Source organism: Taudactylus pleione, unplaced genomic scaffold, assembly GCF_031769625.1.
Source record: "Taudactylus pleione unplaced genomic scaffold, aTauple2 ptg000006l, whole genome shotgun sequence".
Taxonomy (NCBI): Eukaryota; Metazoa; Chordata; class Amphibia; order Anura; family Myobatrachidae; genus Taudactylus; species Taudactylus pleione.
In genome coordinates, this window is record NW_028284409.1 from 28,350,343 (window position 1) to 28,366,807 (window position 16,465).

Sequence of the window (16,465 nt, forward strand, 5' to 3'; positions counted from 1 at the left end):
TTTTAGACCACTTCACTAGTAATATTTATCAGCATTCACTGAAGTTTTTTACCTATAGAAGAATCACTAATATTCTGTGGATTATGTTATCCCTGTTTTTTAACATATGACTAGATCCTACTTTATATACCATTTTTAAGAAAAAGATGCCTTAAACACTTTGTTTTAATTGACTAGAAAATAATGGCCTGGATCCGTGAATTAACAAGAAGTGGGTGGACAAAGATGGCAGCACTGCATATCTGTGAGGACAAAGATGGCCGAGACATGTTTGTGCTGAAGGGCGGAAGTGACGTGATGATTAAGAGATAGAACATCCACAGTAAGGGCGGAAGCTGCACGCTGAGCTGAGATGATGATTACCATGAAGAATTACGAGAAACAGTACATCACGAGGAAGATTCGGGTTGACAAAGATGGCCGTGATATACTTAAAGGAGGACCAAGATGGCCGAAACCGGGATTAATGAATGGGCGGAAGTGACGCACCTCAAGGACGGATGTCGTAACCAGCCAGTGATGACGCTCTATAACTGATCCGAGGAGAAGGGCGGAAGTGATGCTCGGAGAGGTCTCAGGATGTGCAGAGGTATTACAATGCGCTGGGCATATTGGAGACCCCACTGGATTGAAAAAGCTTATTATTGTTAAATAAATAGCGCGATATTACACCTTACTTTAGCCATATCCACATTAACTTATATATTCAGTTCTTTGGATCCTGGTTACTGAATTAATTATCATCCAGGAACCGGAAGTGACCCAATTAACTCTAAATTGAGGCTAGTTTGTCCCTATTAAGGGGGTTTATAAACCAGACACCCCACAGGAGCTTTTTATTCCTTGAAGAAGTCTGATTGGCAGATGAAACACGTTGGATGCTCCTCTTACCTTTCATGAACTCACTACATTATATCAGATAAGCCGCAGAAGTCCTTTTTTAATATACTAGTTGTTATGTCTTTTTAGATTATTTATTTGAATATGCTCTAATATATGGGTCTATAAAAGATACGTAATTGTTGTACACAGTACGTGATTTTTGCACACCATTATTTATTTATTCTGTCTCTATATAATTTTTATTGCTTTAAAATAAACTATTTTTTATATATATGTTTTAGTCAGAGTACAGTTTTAACTCTTACACTATTTGCACTTTACTAGGGGTTAATATTGGTTATATTTATTACCAAGAGTTTTTTCATAATTGCACTATGCACTTTCTGGTTTAAATACCACACAAAAACATTACCTACCTTAATTAGCTTATTATCAGTATTTATTTATTTATGCACAGCACTTTGTTTAGCACATAGGTGCTTTCAAACAGATCCAATTTTTTCACAATTTTATTAACAGCAGATCACCACTGTTGTATTTCTTCTGTTGGAGCTGACACCCACACTATAGGGGAGTGCTATATACACATGCTTTTTGTACTTTAAAAGGTATATATTTTTAACAAATACGACTTAAATATGTTCGACTAATTGTACAGTTTTTAAAGAAAATGAATTTTCTTTATTGAATCAAGTAAGGGTGCTTATTATCTTTTGGCGCAATGTTCTTTCATTTCTATTAGTAATATACTGCAAATTTATGTGTGTGCAGCAAATAAAACAAAGGGTATTTTGTCATGATTTGATCAAAGCATTTAAGCCTGCAGCCCAGCATAAAGGGACCCCATTTTTCTGCAGGTTCCTAACACTAGCATATATGCCTAGCACATACTTACATTGCAGTTAAATGTATTCACCTACTAGATACAGAGGGACACATCTATATAGTGTTAGGGACCTGCAGAAAAATGGGGTCCCTTGATGCTGGGCTGCAGGCTTAAATGCTTTGATCAAATCATGACAAAATCCCCTTTGTTTTATTTGCTGCACACACATAAATTTGCAGTATATTATTGTTAGCGCCGATAGCAAAAGTTTTTCTGTTTTGTATACATATATGGCATTAATATTGCCATGCTGCTAGTACCATGTATGATATGGGTAAAACCGAGCGCGGGCATATTTCTTTTCTGTTTTGTATCGAAATCCTGATGCCTGTCATTTTCCCTACGCCACGAGCCCGACACCCGGCATACCGATCGAAGGTAAGCCGGGCGCAGAGAGCCGCTGTGGGGAGGCTAGGTTTAGGGTTCTCGGGGGGGACTTAGGGTTAGGCACCACCCGGATGGTTAGGTTTAGGCTAGGGGAAGGGGGGTTAGGGTTAGGCACCTCTGGTGGGAGATTAGAATTAGGCACCCCCCCAGGGGGACTTTGGTTTAGGCAGTGGGGAGGGGGGGTTAGGTTTAGGTACTTAGAGGGTGGATTAGGGTTAGGCACTTGGGGGGGAGGTTAGGGTTAGGCATCCCTAAGGGAGTGTTAGGGTTAGGGGTAGAATAGGTTAGTCAATACTTACCTTTCAACGATCGAGATTTTCACTGCTGCCAGGATGCCGATGTCGGGATTTGAACCGCCGGCTGCATGGCCGGCGGTCAATCATACTGATTCCCTACCCAGCGAAGTGCTACGGTTCTGGTGGAGATTTCTGTGAATTTGTAGATGAACAATCTCTTATTGACATGAATAAAATACATGCACTACGTTTTTAACAAGCTGGTTTTAGAGAACTGAATCATGATCTGCAACTGTGGGTGTACTGAATGTACATGCACAATAAGCCAATACTGCATGCATTGCAGTGTGCCTAAATATTTACACTCACCAAGAACTTGGAACACCAGAGGCTCAAATGATAATGCAACTAAGCATCCACTTAGCAGCAGGAGATATAAAGAACAGCAAAACTTGACAGTAATCACTTGGAAAAGAAATACATGTATAATAATTTGCCTTATATGCCTTTGTATGTTTTTTTTAGTCACATTCCTTTAGAAAACATATTTCAGCAGCAATCTAAACGCATTCTATGAGCCCTAAAAAGCCACAGAATGAACATTGCCTTCATGGGAAAAAAATGCATTAGCATTTTGACAAAACCAAGACGGTTCACACTTTTAATGCTTTTATCTTTATAATAACTGGGCGTTAATCAATGATATCATTAATCCTCTCTTATGTTTAGATTAATTAATTAAAGTAGCAGATACCAATTACATACTTGAAGACTGTGCATTTAAAGAATAGATGGAAACAGATAAAAAAAATATACAGATACTAGTGGGAGGTCTGACTTTGAAGAAGGAAAATTAATATTCTACTCACCCCAAGGACACCAAATCTCTCACAAAAATTCCAACCACAGAGAAAATCAATTTCAAAGTTATGATTGAGAACTACTATAGCGTTCTCATTGCCATATTTGGTGTAGTCTTCAGGATTAGTATACAGTGTGCAATCAGTGCCCGACCACCACTCCAACAGCATCACCAATTCTGTAAATAACACACACCATAATAGGTCATGTTATAACAACAAGGTAAATCAAAATCAATTATTGATATAAAACATTTGGCAACATACTAATTTAGATAAATTAGTAGAATATCTTCAAATGCCATTTAAAACATAAATTACAAACACCATATTTGTAATGGACTAAACCAGAGGTTCCTAAACACGTGGATATACTTAAAACATGGACTGTAATGGCGGAGTTTGGGAACCTCTGGACTAAACTGTAGACTACTGATGTGTTCTCATATATCTAGACTCAATACGCCACACAGCGTGACTTGCCTGGCATGAGTAAGCTGCCAGGTCCCGTGCTACTCTGCTAGCGGGTCGCACCAGCAGACTGTGCTGATTAATTTGATATGTGACAACTGTATATATGTGCGCACAGGAGTCTGCATATGAAGCACAACGAAACTTTGAATGAAAAAAGCTACTGCCACTACATTGTAGCACTTCATAGACAGATTCAGAGACTCAGTAGCACACAGATATACAAGTGTCACATAAAATGAATCAGCACAGTCTGCTGGTGCATCATAATCACATCACGCTGTGACTTAGACCCATTTTCGGCAAAAAGGACACCCAACGCTAGCAAAGTCTCATGGGACCTGGAACACAGAGAGGGGCATTTTAACGTGACTGCAGCAAAGATGTATAAGGACACATCTGTATGCTTTATACTACTAGTGACCACCTTCATTGGATAATGTAAGCTATAGGTACATAAAGGGACACAATCAGGGGCGTATCTATAATGGTGCAGGGTGTGCAGTACACACGGGCCCCTGGGTCCAGGGAGGGGGCCGCACTGCTGATCCTGCACCCATATTTTCTAATACTTACCGTTTTCCGAAGTCCCGCGTCGGGTGTCGCAGTCCTGCACAAAATGCCTGGAAAATGGCCGCCGTGGCCATTTTCTCGGGGTTTTGCGCATGCGCAGTGGGGAAATCGCAGAGAAAATGGCATGGACTAGTGCCCAGAGTCTACTGCAGTGGTCAGTCCGCTGCTGGCCGCCGACGAGAGAGGAGGGGGCCCCGGATGGGGAATGCATATTGGCCTCCTCCAATCTTAAAATGCCCCTGGACACAATGCATGTGTGTTCATCTCTAAATGCACACACAATCGCAGGTCCTCCCTATCTCCCACTGGTTGGAGTAACACTAAAAGTCTAAAGTTTTAGAACACTTTTATTTTCCAGGTTTTTTTTTTCCTAACACTAGCATATATGCCTAGCACATACTTACATTGCAGTTAAATGTATTCACCTACTAGATACAGAGGGACACATCTATATAGTGTTAGGGACCTGCAGAAAAATGGGGTCCCTTGATGCTGGGCTGCAGGCTTAAATGCTTTGATCAAATCATGACAAAATCCCCTTTGTTTTATTTGCTGCACACACATAAATTTGCAGTATATTATTGTTAGCGCCGATAGCAAAAGTTTTTCTGTTTTGTATACATATATGGCATTAATATTGCCATGCTGCTAGTACCATGTATGATATGGGTAAAACCGAGCGCGGGCATATTTCTTTTCTGTTTTGTATCGAAATCCTGATGCCTGTCATTTTCCCTACGCCACGAGCCCGACACCCGGCATACCGATCGAAGGTAAGCCGGGCGCAGAGAGCCGCTGTGGGGAGGTTAGGTTTAGGGTTCCCGGGGGGGACTTAGGGTTTGCCCATTTTCTCGGGGTTTTGCGCATGCGCAGTGGGGAAATCGCAGAGAAAATGGCATGGACTAGTGCCCAGAGTCTACTGCAGTGGTCAGTCCGCTGCTGGCCGCCGACGAGAGAGGAGGGGGCCCCGGATGGGGAATGCATATTGGCCTCCTCCAATCTTAAAATGCCCCTGGACACAATGCATGTGTGTTCATCTCTAAATGCACACACAATCGCAGGTCCTCCCTATCTCCCACTGGTTGGAGTAACACTAAAAGTCTAAAGTTTTAGAACACTTTTATTTCTCCAGGTTTTTTTTTTTATTGAAATTTAAGCAGTTCAGTCTAACCTGAAATGGTACAAAAGGTAACAGCTAAGTTGCTAGAAGTTATCAGAGTTGTAAAAGAAAAAAAAAAACAGGATGATAGTTTTAATTTCAAGGGGCACACTAGGGACCTGATTCAGACCCGGTCGCTAAGTTGCGCTAGCTCGCTCTGAGCGATTTTCACCCATCTGTGCTTGCGTATAATTCACAGTGCACTTGCGCAAGCCAGTCTTTGCGATGTGTTTTTGGTTGCTCGTAAGCCACTGTCAGGTCACTACTTTGAGTGACAGATAGTGCCGTTTGTGGGTGGTAACTGGGGAAGGTGCTCGTAAATGGGGGAGTGGTGTTGTGGACGCAGGCGTGTCAGGCTGCCGAAACGCTGTTTAAAGGGCGTGCATAATTAGCAAAGTAGCGTCATTGTACACGTCACCTGCATGTATTTCAGCCAGCACTGATCGCAGTGCTTGCGGTGGGGAAAGGCAACCTCAAGAGTTGCGGGCAGCTCCGATTGCTTTCCATTTTGCCGATTAATGCTACATTTCCTGGAGATGTCGTGTGTTGCGAGTGGCAAGGGGGTGTCTTTAAACACTTGCAAGCACACTTTGCCGTTGCTCGCTAAAACATAGGGGGCGTCCTTACGTGACGCAGTGCAAGAACTTTATTTAGATATCGATCAGGTCTGAATGAGCTCCTAGGTGTGAGGAGCTTGGCGCTTTAAAACTGAACTGTTTTTGAACGATGGCTCCTTTCACTTCTATACCCCATACCCCATAATCCTTTAGTAGCTATTTTCTAACAGCCCTCCAAGAAGGAGAGAGTCAAAGTACAGAAAGGAGAAGAACAGAAACTATATACTAAGAAGAAAAACAGCAGAACAAATGCAAACAACAAAAGGCACTTAGAGGTCTAGCGAGTGATTACAAAAATCCCATTTTCTCTTTCTTCCTCTGGGCATGTCGAAAAGCTGTCTTTACAGTGCTTTGACACAGTATGTAAAACTGTTCACCCAAAACTTGCAACTCTGGACACAAACGGGATGTTGTCACCATCCCGACTGCCGGCATCCCGAAGATATGTAGTGGGGGACTGGGTTGGTTAGGGGTTAGGATTAGGCACTAGGGGGAGGGTTAGGCACTGGGGGGGAAGTTTAGGGTTAGGCCTAGGCAGAGAGCTTCAGGGTGCGGGAAGTTTTAGGATACCTACCGACAGGTGTTGGTATCCTAACCCTGTCGGGATGCCGGCATCAGGATTTTGAACACCGGGATCCCAAGCGCCGGTATCACGTACCCAACCCAAATTAACACAGGAACTTTACCTTTAGTAACCTAGCGGTTTCCACCATTAAAGTCAATGGTGGGAACCACTCATTGGCTGAGAGAAGCGGAGGTTTGCCTCCCTCAGCCAATGAACGCTCAGCCAATGCATTTCTATGGGAAAAGCAGCAGCTGAGACCTCATTCGCGAGGTGCCATCTACTGGAGAAGGGAACAGACTGGTACTAGGGACAAGCTAAGTATGTAGTGTGAGTGCAGGTGAGTGTGAGTGAATGAATGAGAGCATGTAAAATAAAATATTAAAACCTTCAGTGTCCGTGTCCTGTGTTTACTTAATATTTATTTTGCAGTTGAACTACAGATACCAGCGGGCCATTAATGCCCCACATGCTGGTACTTGTGGTTCTCCAGGTATCCCTACTCATTTTATCACAACCAGGACTGGCTCACTGAGCCTGGTGCTGGTTGCTGAAAATACAGGGGAATCCTACATTTCCCCCCCCCCCTGTATTTTCACAACCAGAACCAGCTCAGAAAAGCCCAGTGCTGATTGTGCTTTTAGGGGGGGAACCCCACGTCGTCTTTTTATTTACATTTTACTAATTTTTTTCACACAGAAGCCTTTCACAGATCTCACGTATTTGTGAAGGCTTCTGTTTAACTCAGACCTTGTCATGAAAGTCACATTACAAGGTCAGAGCTTTCATACATGTAAACTCACACAGACTTGCACAATCTAATATCCTCAAACTCACAAATTCGCAGGGTATTACATTTGTTAAGTTGTGGGACAAACTTGGACCTTAAATGTGCGCAAAGGTCCGAGTTTGTCTCACACATAAAATTTGGACCCTATTACATTTACCCCACAGTGTTTAGTCTTTTGGCATTCCTGTATTTTGGAGTCAAAAAGGTTATGGAGGCATAACCTTCTGGTGCAAGAATATAAATGTAAACTAGTCAAAATTGGTTTAAAAAGATAGGTGTTGGTTTGCCCCCTGCCAACATGTGCGTTTTGAAACTAGATAAAAAGGGCTTCTGTGGCTCTAAAATTTGTATAGCATCTTTAAAATAGTGTTGTGTGTATCATATGAATTTAAAAAAAACAACAACTGTATTCTAAGGCCATTAACTAGGAATTGACTATCTTTTTAAATACATCACACTGTTTCAAGATGTTGCATCTACTTATATCCTGTCACTACTAGCTAACCAACAAACCCTTAACTGGCTGATCTGTGATTAAGCCAGGCGTCTCAAAACTGAACATCTCTGCCCACTACCAAGTGCAGCACTGTCTGGACCACTGTTAGAGACAATTAGAGGAATTAGCCAAGACCAACCACAAGGTGTTGCAGCAGCATATCCGCATATACCCAGAAGAAAACAGTTCCAGGTGCTGGTGTAGGAACTTGGTAGAACAAGTGATTCCAGGAGCCTGTGTAGGAACCTGGTGATGGCAATAAGTTACCTGCCCCCAATGCAGTGTGATGAGTTAGTAACAGGCCATTACTGATGGTGAAAAGGAATCCCTATACCCCAAGAGTAGCGAAATAAGCTCCACTCAGGGTAGTTGAAGGAGTTGAGTGACAATCCCAATCTGCACTGCCTGTCAGAGTAAGGTAATCACAATGTTTTTCTGGAATCAGACTATAATTTGAGATTCTTGGATTGGCCTTTGACATTTAATTGTAATTGTATGTGCCTTATTAAAGTGCAATTTTTTTCAGCCACATAAATAAATGCTAGTAGTATTACTAATAATGCTCCACAAATACATCAATACAGCAATGCTCAAAACAGGTTAACAAAATAGTCTAACAAGAGCTAACATTTTATGAGCTCAATTCTATTAGTCATGAAGGGGATGAGTTACCATTGCAACAATGTAGAAACACAGACAACAGTACTGCAACTCACCCCACTTGTGGCCCGATCTCTCCCATCACCCATATGGGCATACATACAAAGATCATGTGCAAATCCCAGCGCCTGCGCAACTGAACTGGCAGGCTCCAGGTTTTGTGAATGCACACAAGCAGCGTTCTGCACAAGCAGCGTCCTGGAGCCGGCCAGATCTATTGCGTCTGCACAATAGAAATGGCATGCTCTGGGACAGGCACATGCGCACAAACACCGCCTACCAGGAAGTCAATCGGCATGAGCCCCAAGAAGTTGGGTATGGCTGTCGGCAAGGCAGAGGAGCAGCTTAAAACTGGAAGCGCTCTCTCTGTTAATTGTGGTCCGAACTGGCAGTCCCAGGCAGGGGAACCAAGAGTGGGGGGAGAGGGTACTAATTACCTGGGCCTGGGCTTGCTGGAGGGGCCCGGGTTCGATGCTGCCCCTCCCTCTTAAATCACAGCAGTCCAGCACAAGCTGCTGTGTACTGGGCTGCAGTAGGAGACTGCTCACAGCTGCTGAGCAGCAGCAGTCTCCTCTGCCTGTGGTGGGAAGCAATCACACTGATCGTGCCCCCCCTGGCTTTGCGCTGGGCTGAGGGGCTCACAGCACCCCTCTCCCAGTGGGGCGCTGCAAAGAGGATATTTTTCCAAAGAAGGCATGGCCACACATCCTGTTATTAGGCCACACCCTCTTACCGTGGGCCAGGGCCGGGTCTTGACGTCCATGGTCCCAGGAGGAGAAAACACCTCCCCCTGGAATTGCCTGTCCTGTGTGTGATTGGCAGGTAGGCTTCCAATGGGAAGCCACTGCCAGTGAAGCTAGTACACGGACTCATTGGCTCACTGGAGGTGGCAGATTTTACTGGGGAATCTTTAGCAAGTGCAGAGATTCTCTGAGTTAATTACTAATTCACACAGAGAAGCACAGCACTGGTTAAAAATTCAACACCGATGCAAAGACACTCAATTTTCAATATCATTATAGCTCACAGTACTCCACAACTGGTGCAAGTGATATTTAGAAGTGCACACATGTATTATTTCTGTAATTTTCTGAAAACGTTAAAACAATAATAAATAAAAATTAGACCAGAAAAATAGCTGATTTTCTAGATGGAAAGATCGTGATCAAATTAATTTAACATGCAATAACAAATTGTATGTTTCACAGAGCCGCAAATCCCCAGTGTCATGGCTGGTAAGCTCCTTCTCCAACTGCTGAAACTGAACAATACATCTCTGAGGACTCCTTCTTATATCAACTCCTGACTTGTTTTCTACAGATAAAATACATTTTAGTATGCAGCCACAATGGGTTTTGTGGTAGAATCAGGAAAGACAGTTATTACAGTGGTGCAGGTGGACAATTAATATGAAGTGTAAATGCAGTACAGTATAAAGAATACTCAGGAGGTCTGGGTCAAAGATATACTGGCGCATGAGTGATAAATCGTAGAAAATAACAAAGAAATAGATAATCATCTGGGCAGGCTGCAGGTATTGGAATTCAGGAACAACCTCAAAAGTGAGCAGCCAAATAAACAGCAGGGATGACAGTTTATAAAGCACCATTTTCCCCTAGTATTAAAAAAAAGTTGAGGTTTATAAAAAAAATAAAATATATATTTTCAATTATATTCAATGAATTAACATGAAAACAGGGCTGCTGAGTCCTCAAGCAGGCCCAAATGTTGGGGAAAGGTGTGGCATCGATCTTCTCATTCAGTACATATATAAGGTGCGTGAGGGTAGGGGGCAAGGCACAGTTTGAAAATAAAGCTTAATCACAATTTGCATTCCATCTAGTCCAAAATGTGAAATTTGATATATGGTACTTTGTCTACTGCATCTGTGATATTAGGAAGGGTAACATAAAAACTTTTACCTAATAGTTGCCTAACAAGTCCCCTAAAAGGAGCTAACATCACTTGTGGTCACCAGGGCACTCAGCCAAACAAAGGCACCTCAGGAAGCTGCGCTAGACAACTTCGCAGGACTCTGGGGATGATTCAGCAAGGATCACAATTGCAAAGCTGCACCGACTCCACACCGCTCCTTAAATGCCTCTGCCTGTCAATCAAGGGTATGCGACCCATTCTGTACATTCGTAGAATAGGCCCTGCTCACGTGCAGATTCCCAATAATCTGGAATTTGAAATCAGCACATCAGTGCACTGCTGAAACAGGCTCTCTATCCGTTAACAGTCAGACATGTTTAGCTGGTTAGCCCAGGGACCATTCTCCACAGAAAAGACTGTAAAGAATTAACTCTGTGCAGAGTCCAGCTCTCAATGTAATTTGTGGCATTTTATTATGTCCAGATCCCCTTTAATCTGGCCCTACCTCCTATGACTTTACAGATCATACCACCCCAGGGGCCTGCAGTGGCATACCATACAAGGACAGCCCCTCAATAAACAAGCATACAATCTGGGGAGAAATCATTAGCTAAACATGCCACACCACCATGGGAAGCGGACGGGGGTTTAAAGGGGACCACACTGACTAGGGGTCATAGCTCCTATTAGACTGACCTAGGATCATATCAGTAATCGGGTCTTCACGTCACCATGGATCTTATTACCTTGTGTACTTGCCAAAAGCAAAAGCACATCGAACTCAGGGCCTGATTCAGACCCGCTCGCGAGCGCTCGCAAGCGGGTCAATGTTGGCCCAGTGCGCATGCGCACGACGGAGCCGGGAGGCCGCTCGAAAAATCAAGAAGGACGGCCCTGATTCAGAGCGAGCGCTCTGTCAGAGCGTCCGGCTCTGAATCAGGGCCTCAGTCACTATTCTGCAGGCAAAAGGAGTGAACTGTGCAGCTCAGTGATCATGACATTGTACTAAGGGAAATCAGTGTATATAACCTTCTTTGGGGTTGTTCAGTAGGCACCTTATACAGTAAATGCCCTGGCATGTTATAATTTGTTTTATTGTCTGTTTGCATTTAGGTAATAAGCAACTAATGGGAAAGTATAAATATACTTTTAGTGATTCTGATCCCTTAAAGGAACAGTGCCTCCACAGCCAGCACATAAAATTGTGGCTGGGTGGAACAGGTTAGCTTCAGTGGCAAAAGAGCTAATAACCCAGTATCCTCTCAATCCACATATCCCATGTTTGTTGTGTGGGGTTTGCATCTGTGTATGAATATATTTGCGTCTTTGTTACTCTACACTTTAATGTGTTGTGGCCATTTAATACATTGTGGGTAGAACTTCTGTAACAGTGTTTTTATTGCGTTTTCACGTTATTTATTGTGCAAACTTTATACCAAACTTGTAAGAATTTCTTTTGGTATAGGTCATATATGCTTTTATCCCCTAAATAAATATTAGTAGAGTATAATATAAGTATAGTATAATATAAGACGAACAATTCAGTCCACTGGTTTCATAGTTTTCATGTAGGAGCAGCCCGCCCACAAGATTATGGATGAAAAGAAATATTTCTCATACGCCAAGGAAAGATATTCATCTCCCGTAGAGCTACAAGTCAAATCCTCTTCAGAAAACAGGAGCAGTACAGTGCTATGAATCTCACAAATCACAAGGACACCTGATGAGCCAGCTCTTGCAACGCCCTGAAAATGTCAGCATACAAGAAAAATAACCAGATAACATTTTAACAGGGCCAAGCTGATTTTTTTTCCTTCAAAGAAACAGTATGCCTTATTACTTATTACTGTAGAAAACAAGTAGACTGTAAATATACATTTAGCATGTTTGTTTTAGATGGCCAATTGCCTTAAACATATTGACGGGCATACTGGATTTACAGGGATATTTTACTAATTACCATGGCACTAGAAGGTCAGATTTGTTACGCACACACACTTGTTGTAGAAGTGCATGAAACATTGCTGTCAGTCCTTGACCTAATCTGTCCTGTGCAAATAAGCAAACAATATTTTTTTCTGTTAAGACCAAGATCTTTGTTAATAATACTCAAAACCATTAAAATTATTTTGTAAGACTACAAAGAACTACAGCATATACAAGTCAATTCTGCACAAGAACTAGAGAGGGGGAATATTGTTTGATAGAGGCAATTTCAAACAAGGGGGGTTCTTAAGTGTGTATAGTAATGGGTATGATGTCCTGGTGGCTGAATAGCCGCCGGTTAACATCTCGACGCCAGCATCCCAAAGGGAGAAGATCCCGACAGAGCAGGTAAGTACCCTATCCCTACCCCTCTCCTCCTCCTAACCCTCCCTTAGTGGTGCCTAACCCTAACCTACCCCAAAGTGCCTTACCCTAACCCCCATTAATCCTCCCCGCTAGGGGTGCCTAACCCTAGCCTCCCCTGCCAAAATCTAATCCCGCTACGCTCCCTAAACCTAACCCTCCCCCGCGAGGCTAACGCTAAGGGCGCCCCGGACTTACCTCATTTGGGCTGACGTCCTTCAGCATTCCGGCGTCGGCATTAAGATAGGCATCAGTATTTTGATGCCTATCTTAATTCCCTTGTTGGGATTTCCTTGTTGGTATTGAGACTGGCGGCATCGCGGCCGCCAGTCTCATAACTACATCTCGTTTGTATATGCTGTTATGGGATAAATTGGGCTCTTTTAGTGACCAACTCCATCTCTGGAAAACGCAATGTTTTCTGCAGTGAATGGTGTTATTGTCTAGTGACCACCAGACTAGAACTACTGATGTGCGCCATCTTTTAAAAGAAGTTACTCTCCTCTTTGAAATGTAACTGCCCCTAAGTTATTGAAGGTTGGATGGGTATATCGACCCACACTGCTGGATTTCTTAATGGTTTATGTAATGTAGGGGACTTGTGAATTCACATCTATCAAAGAAAGGTACCCATGATTTTGTAGGTGAGATAGAAAATGTTAATATCCCACCCCTATACCATACACTACAGTGTGTAGTATAGGGTAAGCCCAGCCACCTTGTAATCTAATCATGGCTTGGCAAAATGACATCACAATTCTGCAGCCTCCTCCCCAGCTCTGCAACAAAAGTAATTAGTGGCGGGAGCTTGGTAAGAATATAAAATCCCAACAGCACAGCAGTGCTGAGGACAAGTGATACTCATCTTCAGCATTATTGATGTACAAAAATAGTCATATGGACCTGTTGACTGACACTACACTAAAGTGAAAACTTTATCCCTACATATAACAGCTGGATTTTCCACCACATCAGTTTAATTAATTATGACCCTAATTATTAATAAGTAGGCAACACATGATGGCCAATGTCTATTATTATTTACCATCACTTTGCTACCAATTAAAAAAAGTTTAATATATGTTCGAAATAATTTTAGAACTGAAAGTATAAAATAAAATCAAGAATCACAAGCAACATATTTTCAGTCTCTCTAGTGTGCAGATTTATTTACAGCCATTTAATATAGAACATTAACACCAGACAGTTACATTGACACCAGGCAGTATGAAATCTGAAAAGAAATAAGACTCAGATCTGTATAGTATTTTATTGTCTCATCATACTAAAAGGAAGCTGAAAGATATTAGGCACTCTAAAATCAAGTGTCCAAGAGCCCCCATACATCCTTACATGTGTGTCCTGCATTTTGCTTGACTGTCTATAATGGTTTAGCTGACAAAGTGTTAAATGAACTATATGTAGGCATTTTACACATTGGAACAAATGGTTTAACACACAGGTTCTCAAACTCGGTCCTCAGGACCCCAAACAGTGCATATTTTCCAGGTCTCCTCACAGAATTAGTGAAATAATTAGCTCCACTTGTGGATCTTTTAAAATGTGTCAGTGAGTAATGACTACACCTGTGCTCTTGTTGGGTGACCTGGAAAACATGACCTGTGTTGGGTCCTGAGGACCAAGTTTGAGAACCACTGGTTTAACACAATAAAACACTTTAGTCAACTGAAAACTGACATGCATTTATTTTGGAGATTCTTGCTTGGTTTAAACCTTCCCACCTTTTCTGGTTCCTTATACAATAAAAAAATCATTTGAAGTTTTCAACTAGGGCTATATCTGGAAAATCAGGATACATACAGAAATGACTCGTATCTGTGGAAAGTTATGTCTAGTCAACCACAAAAAAAATGCAAAATTAAAAGTATTAACCTCTTCACTGCTAAGGGCGAGTGGGACTCATCCTAAACACTATAGGGAATAGTTGATGTCACTGGGACTTGGGAGAGATCATAGCTTGATTAAATCATCATGCTGGAGCATGTGATGATGGAATTAACTTCCTCCCTGTCCATGCACTTCAATACAGACATTTTCAAAAGTCAGAAAATAGAGTAGAGAGCATTAAAACGAGGGATGTGCGCTGACCCCCGTGTTTTGGTTTTGGATCTGGATCTCCCCTGGTTTTGGATCTGGATTGGTTTTGACAAAACCTCACCTCCATGTTTTGTTTTCGGGTTTTGGTTTTGGATCTGCATTTTTTCTTAAAAAATAAAAAAAAACAGCTAAAATCACATAAAATGGGCCTTTTTTTGTTCCTACAGTATTAATAACCTCAATAACATTTATTTCCACTCGTTTCCAGTCAATTTTGACCACCTCACAGTTCACAATATTGATTTTTTTCATCTAGTTAAAGGGCATCTAGCTTGCTGGCTCAAAACTGATTGATATAATTATTAATAGAGTTGAGGACTGTGCAAAGATGATGGTTTGGATACTCTTGAGGATTGAAGAATTGATAGTTGATAGTTGGTGCAGCCCCTGGCTGTAAAATTGATAATAAATTAATAAAAAAAATAATTCATTGGTGCAGCCCCAGGCTGTAAATTGATAATAAATTAAAAAACAATTCATTGGTGCAGCCCCGGGCTGAATTATTAATGATAAAAAGAAATTCATTGGTGCAGCCCCTGGCTGTAAAATTGATAATAAATTAATTTAAAAACAAATCGTTGGTTCCTAAACCAACCATAACAATGCCCCAACCAGCACAAAATTGAAAGGAAAAAGGTGCAAGATGTAATTGTGCTTGGGCCCTCTCACCCACCCTTATGTTGTATACAAAACAGGACATTCACAGTTTAACAAGCCAATCATTTCAGTGACGGGGACTGCCAATTGTGGCTGAAATTATTGGTTTGTTTGGACCCCCATAAAACAAGCTGCCAATGTGCATTGGACATGGAAATTAAAATGATCCCATACACAAACTGGCTTTACATTACAAGTTGTCATCGTCCTCGTCCTTGTCATCCCCATCAGTGTGTACATCCTCTTCTTCACACAATATTAATTCATCCCCTCTGGAATCCAACATAGACACCCCTGTCATTTTTTTATGTAATTGTTGGTAGAGGTCTTCCTTGTGAAATTTGTAATTCATTTTAATTAACATCATCTTTTCCACATTTTGAGGAAGTAACCTCCTCCGCCGATCACTGACAAGGTTGCCAGCTGCACTGAAAACTCTTTTGGAGTACACATTGGAGGGTGGGCAACTTAAGTAATGCAAAGTCAGATTGTGTATGGGACTCCAAATTGCCTCTTTTTCCTGCCAGTACTGAAAAGGACTGTCTGACATGCCTATTAGAATGTTATCTCTGAAATAGTCCTCCGCCATTCTATGAATGGAGATCATATCACACATAGTCACGGTAGAGTACATGTCACTAGTAGGCAGTTCTCTGACCAGATGTAATTTTTTGGTGAACGATCTGCATGACCAGCAGGTATTCTGAAAGGAAAATGTAGTTTTTTCCTGGCAGCTGCAGAAACTGAAGGAGGAGATGATGGCGTTTCACGTGCGGCTGCAAATGACAATTTTTTTTTACCAACAGCTCTTTGCATAGTTTTAGATTTTGGTCTGTTGGAAAAAAACTCACAAGGTAGGACTTAAACCTAGGATCCAGAATGGTTGCCACAACATATTTTTCAGATTTCTATAGATTGACAACTCT

The 16,465-nt window shown here is 41.9% G+C and overlaps 1 protein-coding gene across 4 annotated transcripts in view; it reads right to left on the reverse strand.

Moving 5' to 3' along the window:
- AGPAT4 (1-acylglycerol-3-phosphate O-acyltransferase 4) overlaps positions 1 to 16,465 on the reverse strand; it is a 202,493-nt gene that overhangs the window by 96,957 nt on the left and 89,071 nt on the right. For 3 of the 4 annotated variants that reach the window (XM_088456634.1, XM_088456708.1, XM_088456768.1), the window contains one exon: positions 3,222 to 3,391. The exons of the other annotated variant lie outside the window; for it this stretch is intronic. In XM_088456634.1, the coding sequence (XP_088312760.1) occupies positions 3,222 to 3,391 (170 nt within the window). The remainder of the gene's footprint in view (positions 1 to 3,221; positions 3,392 to 16,465) is intronic. 4 annotated transcript variants of the gene reach the window in all.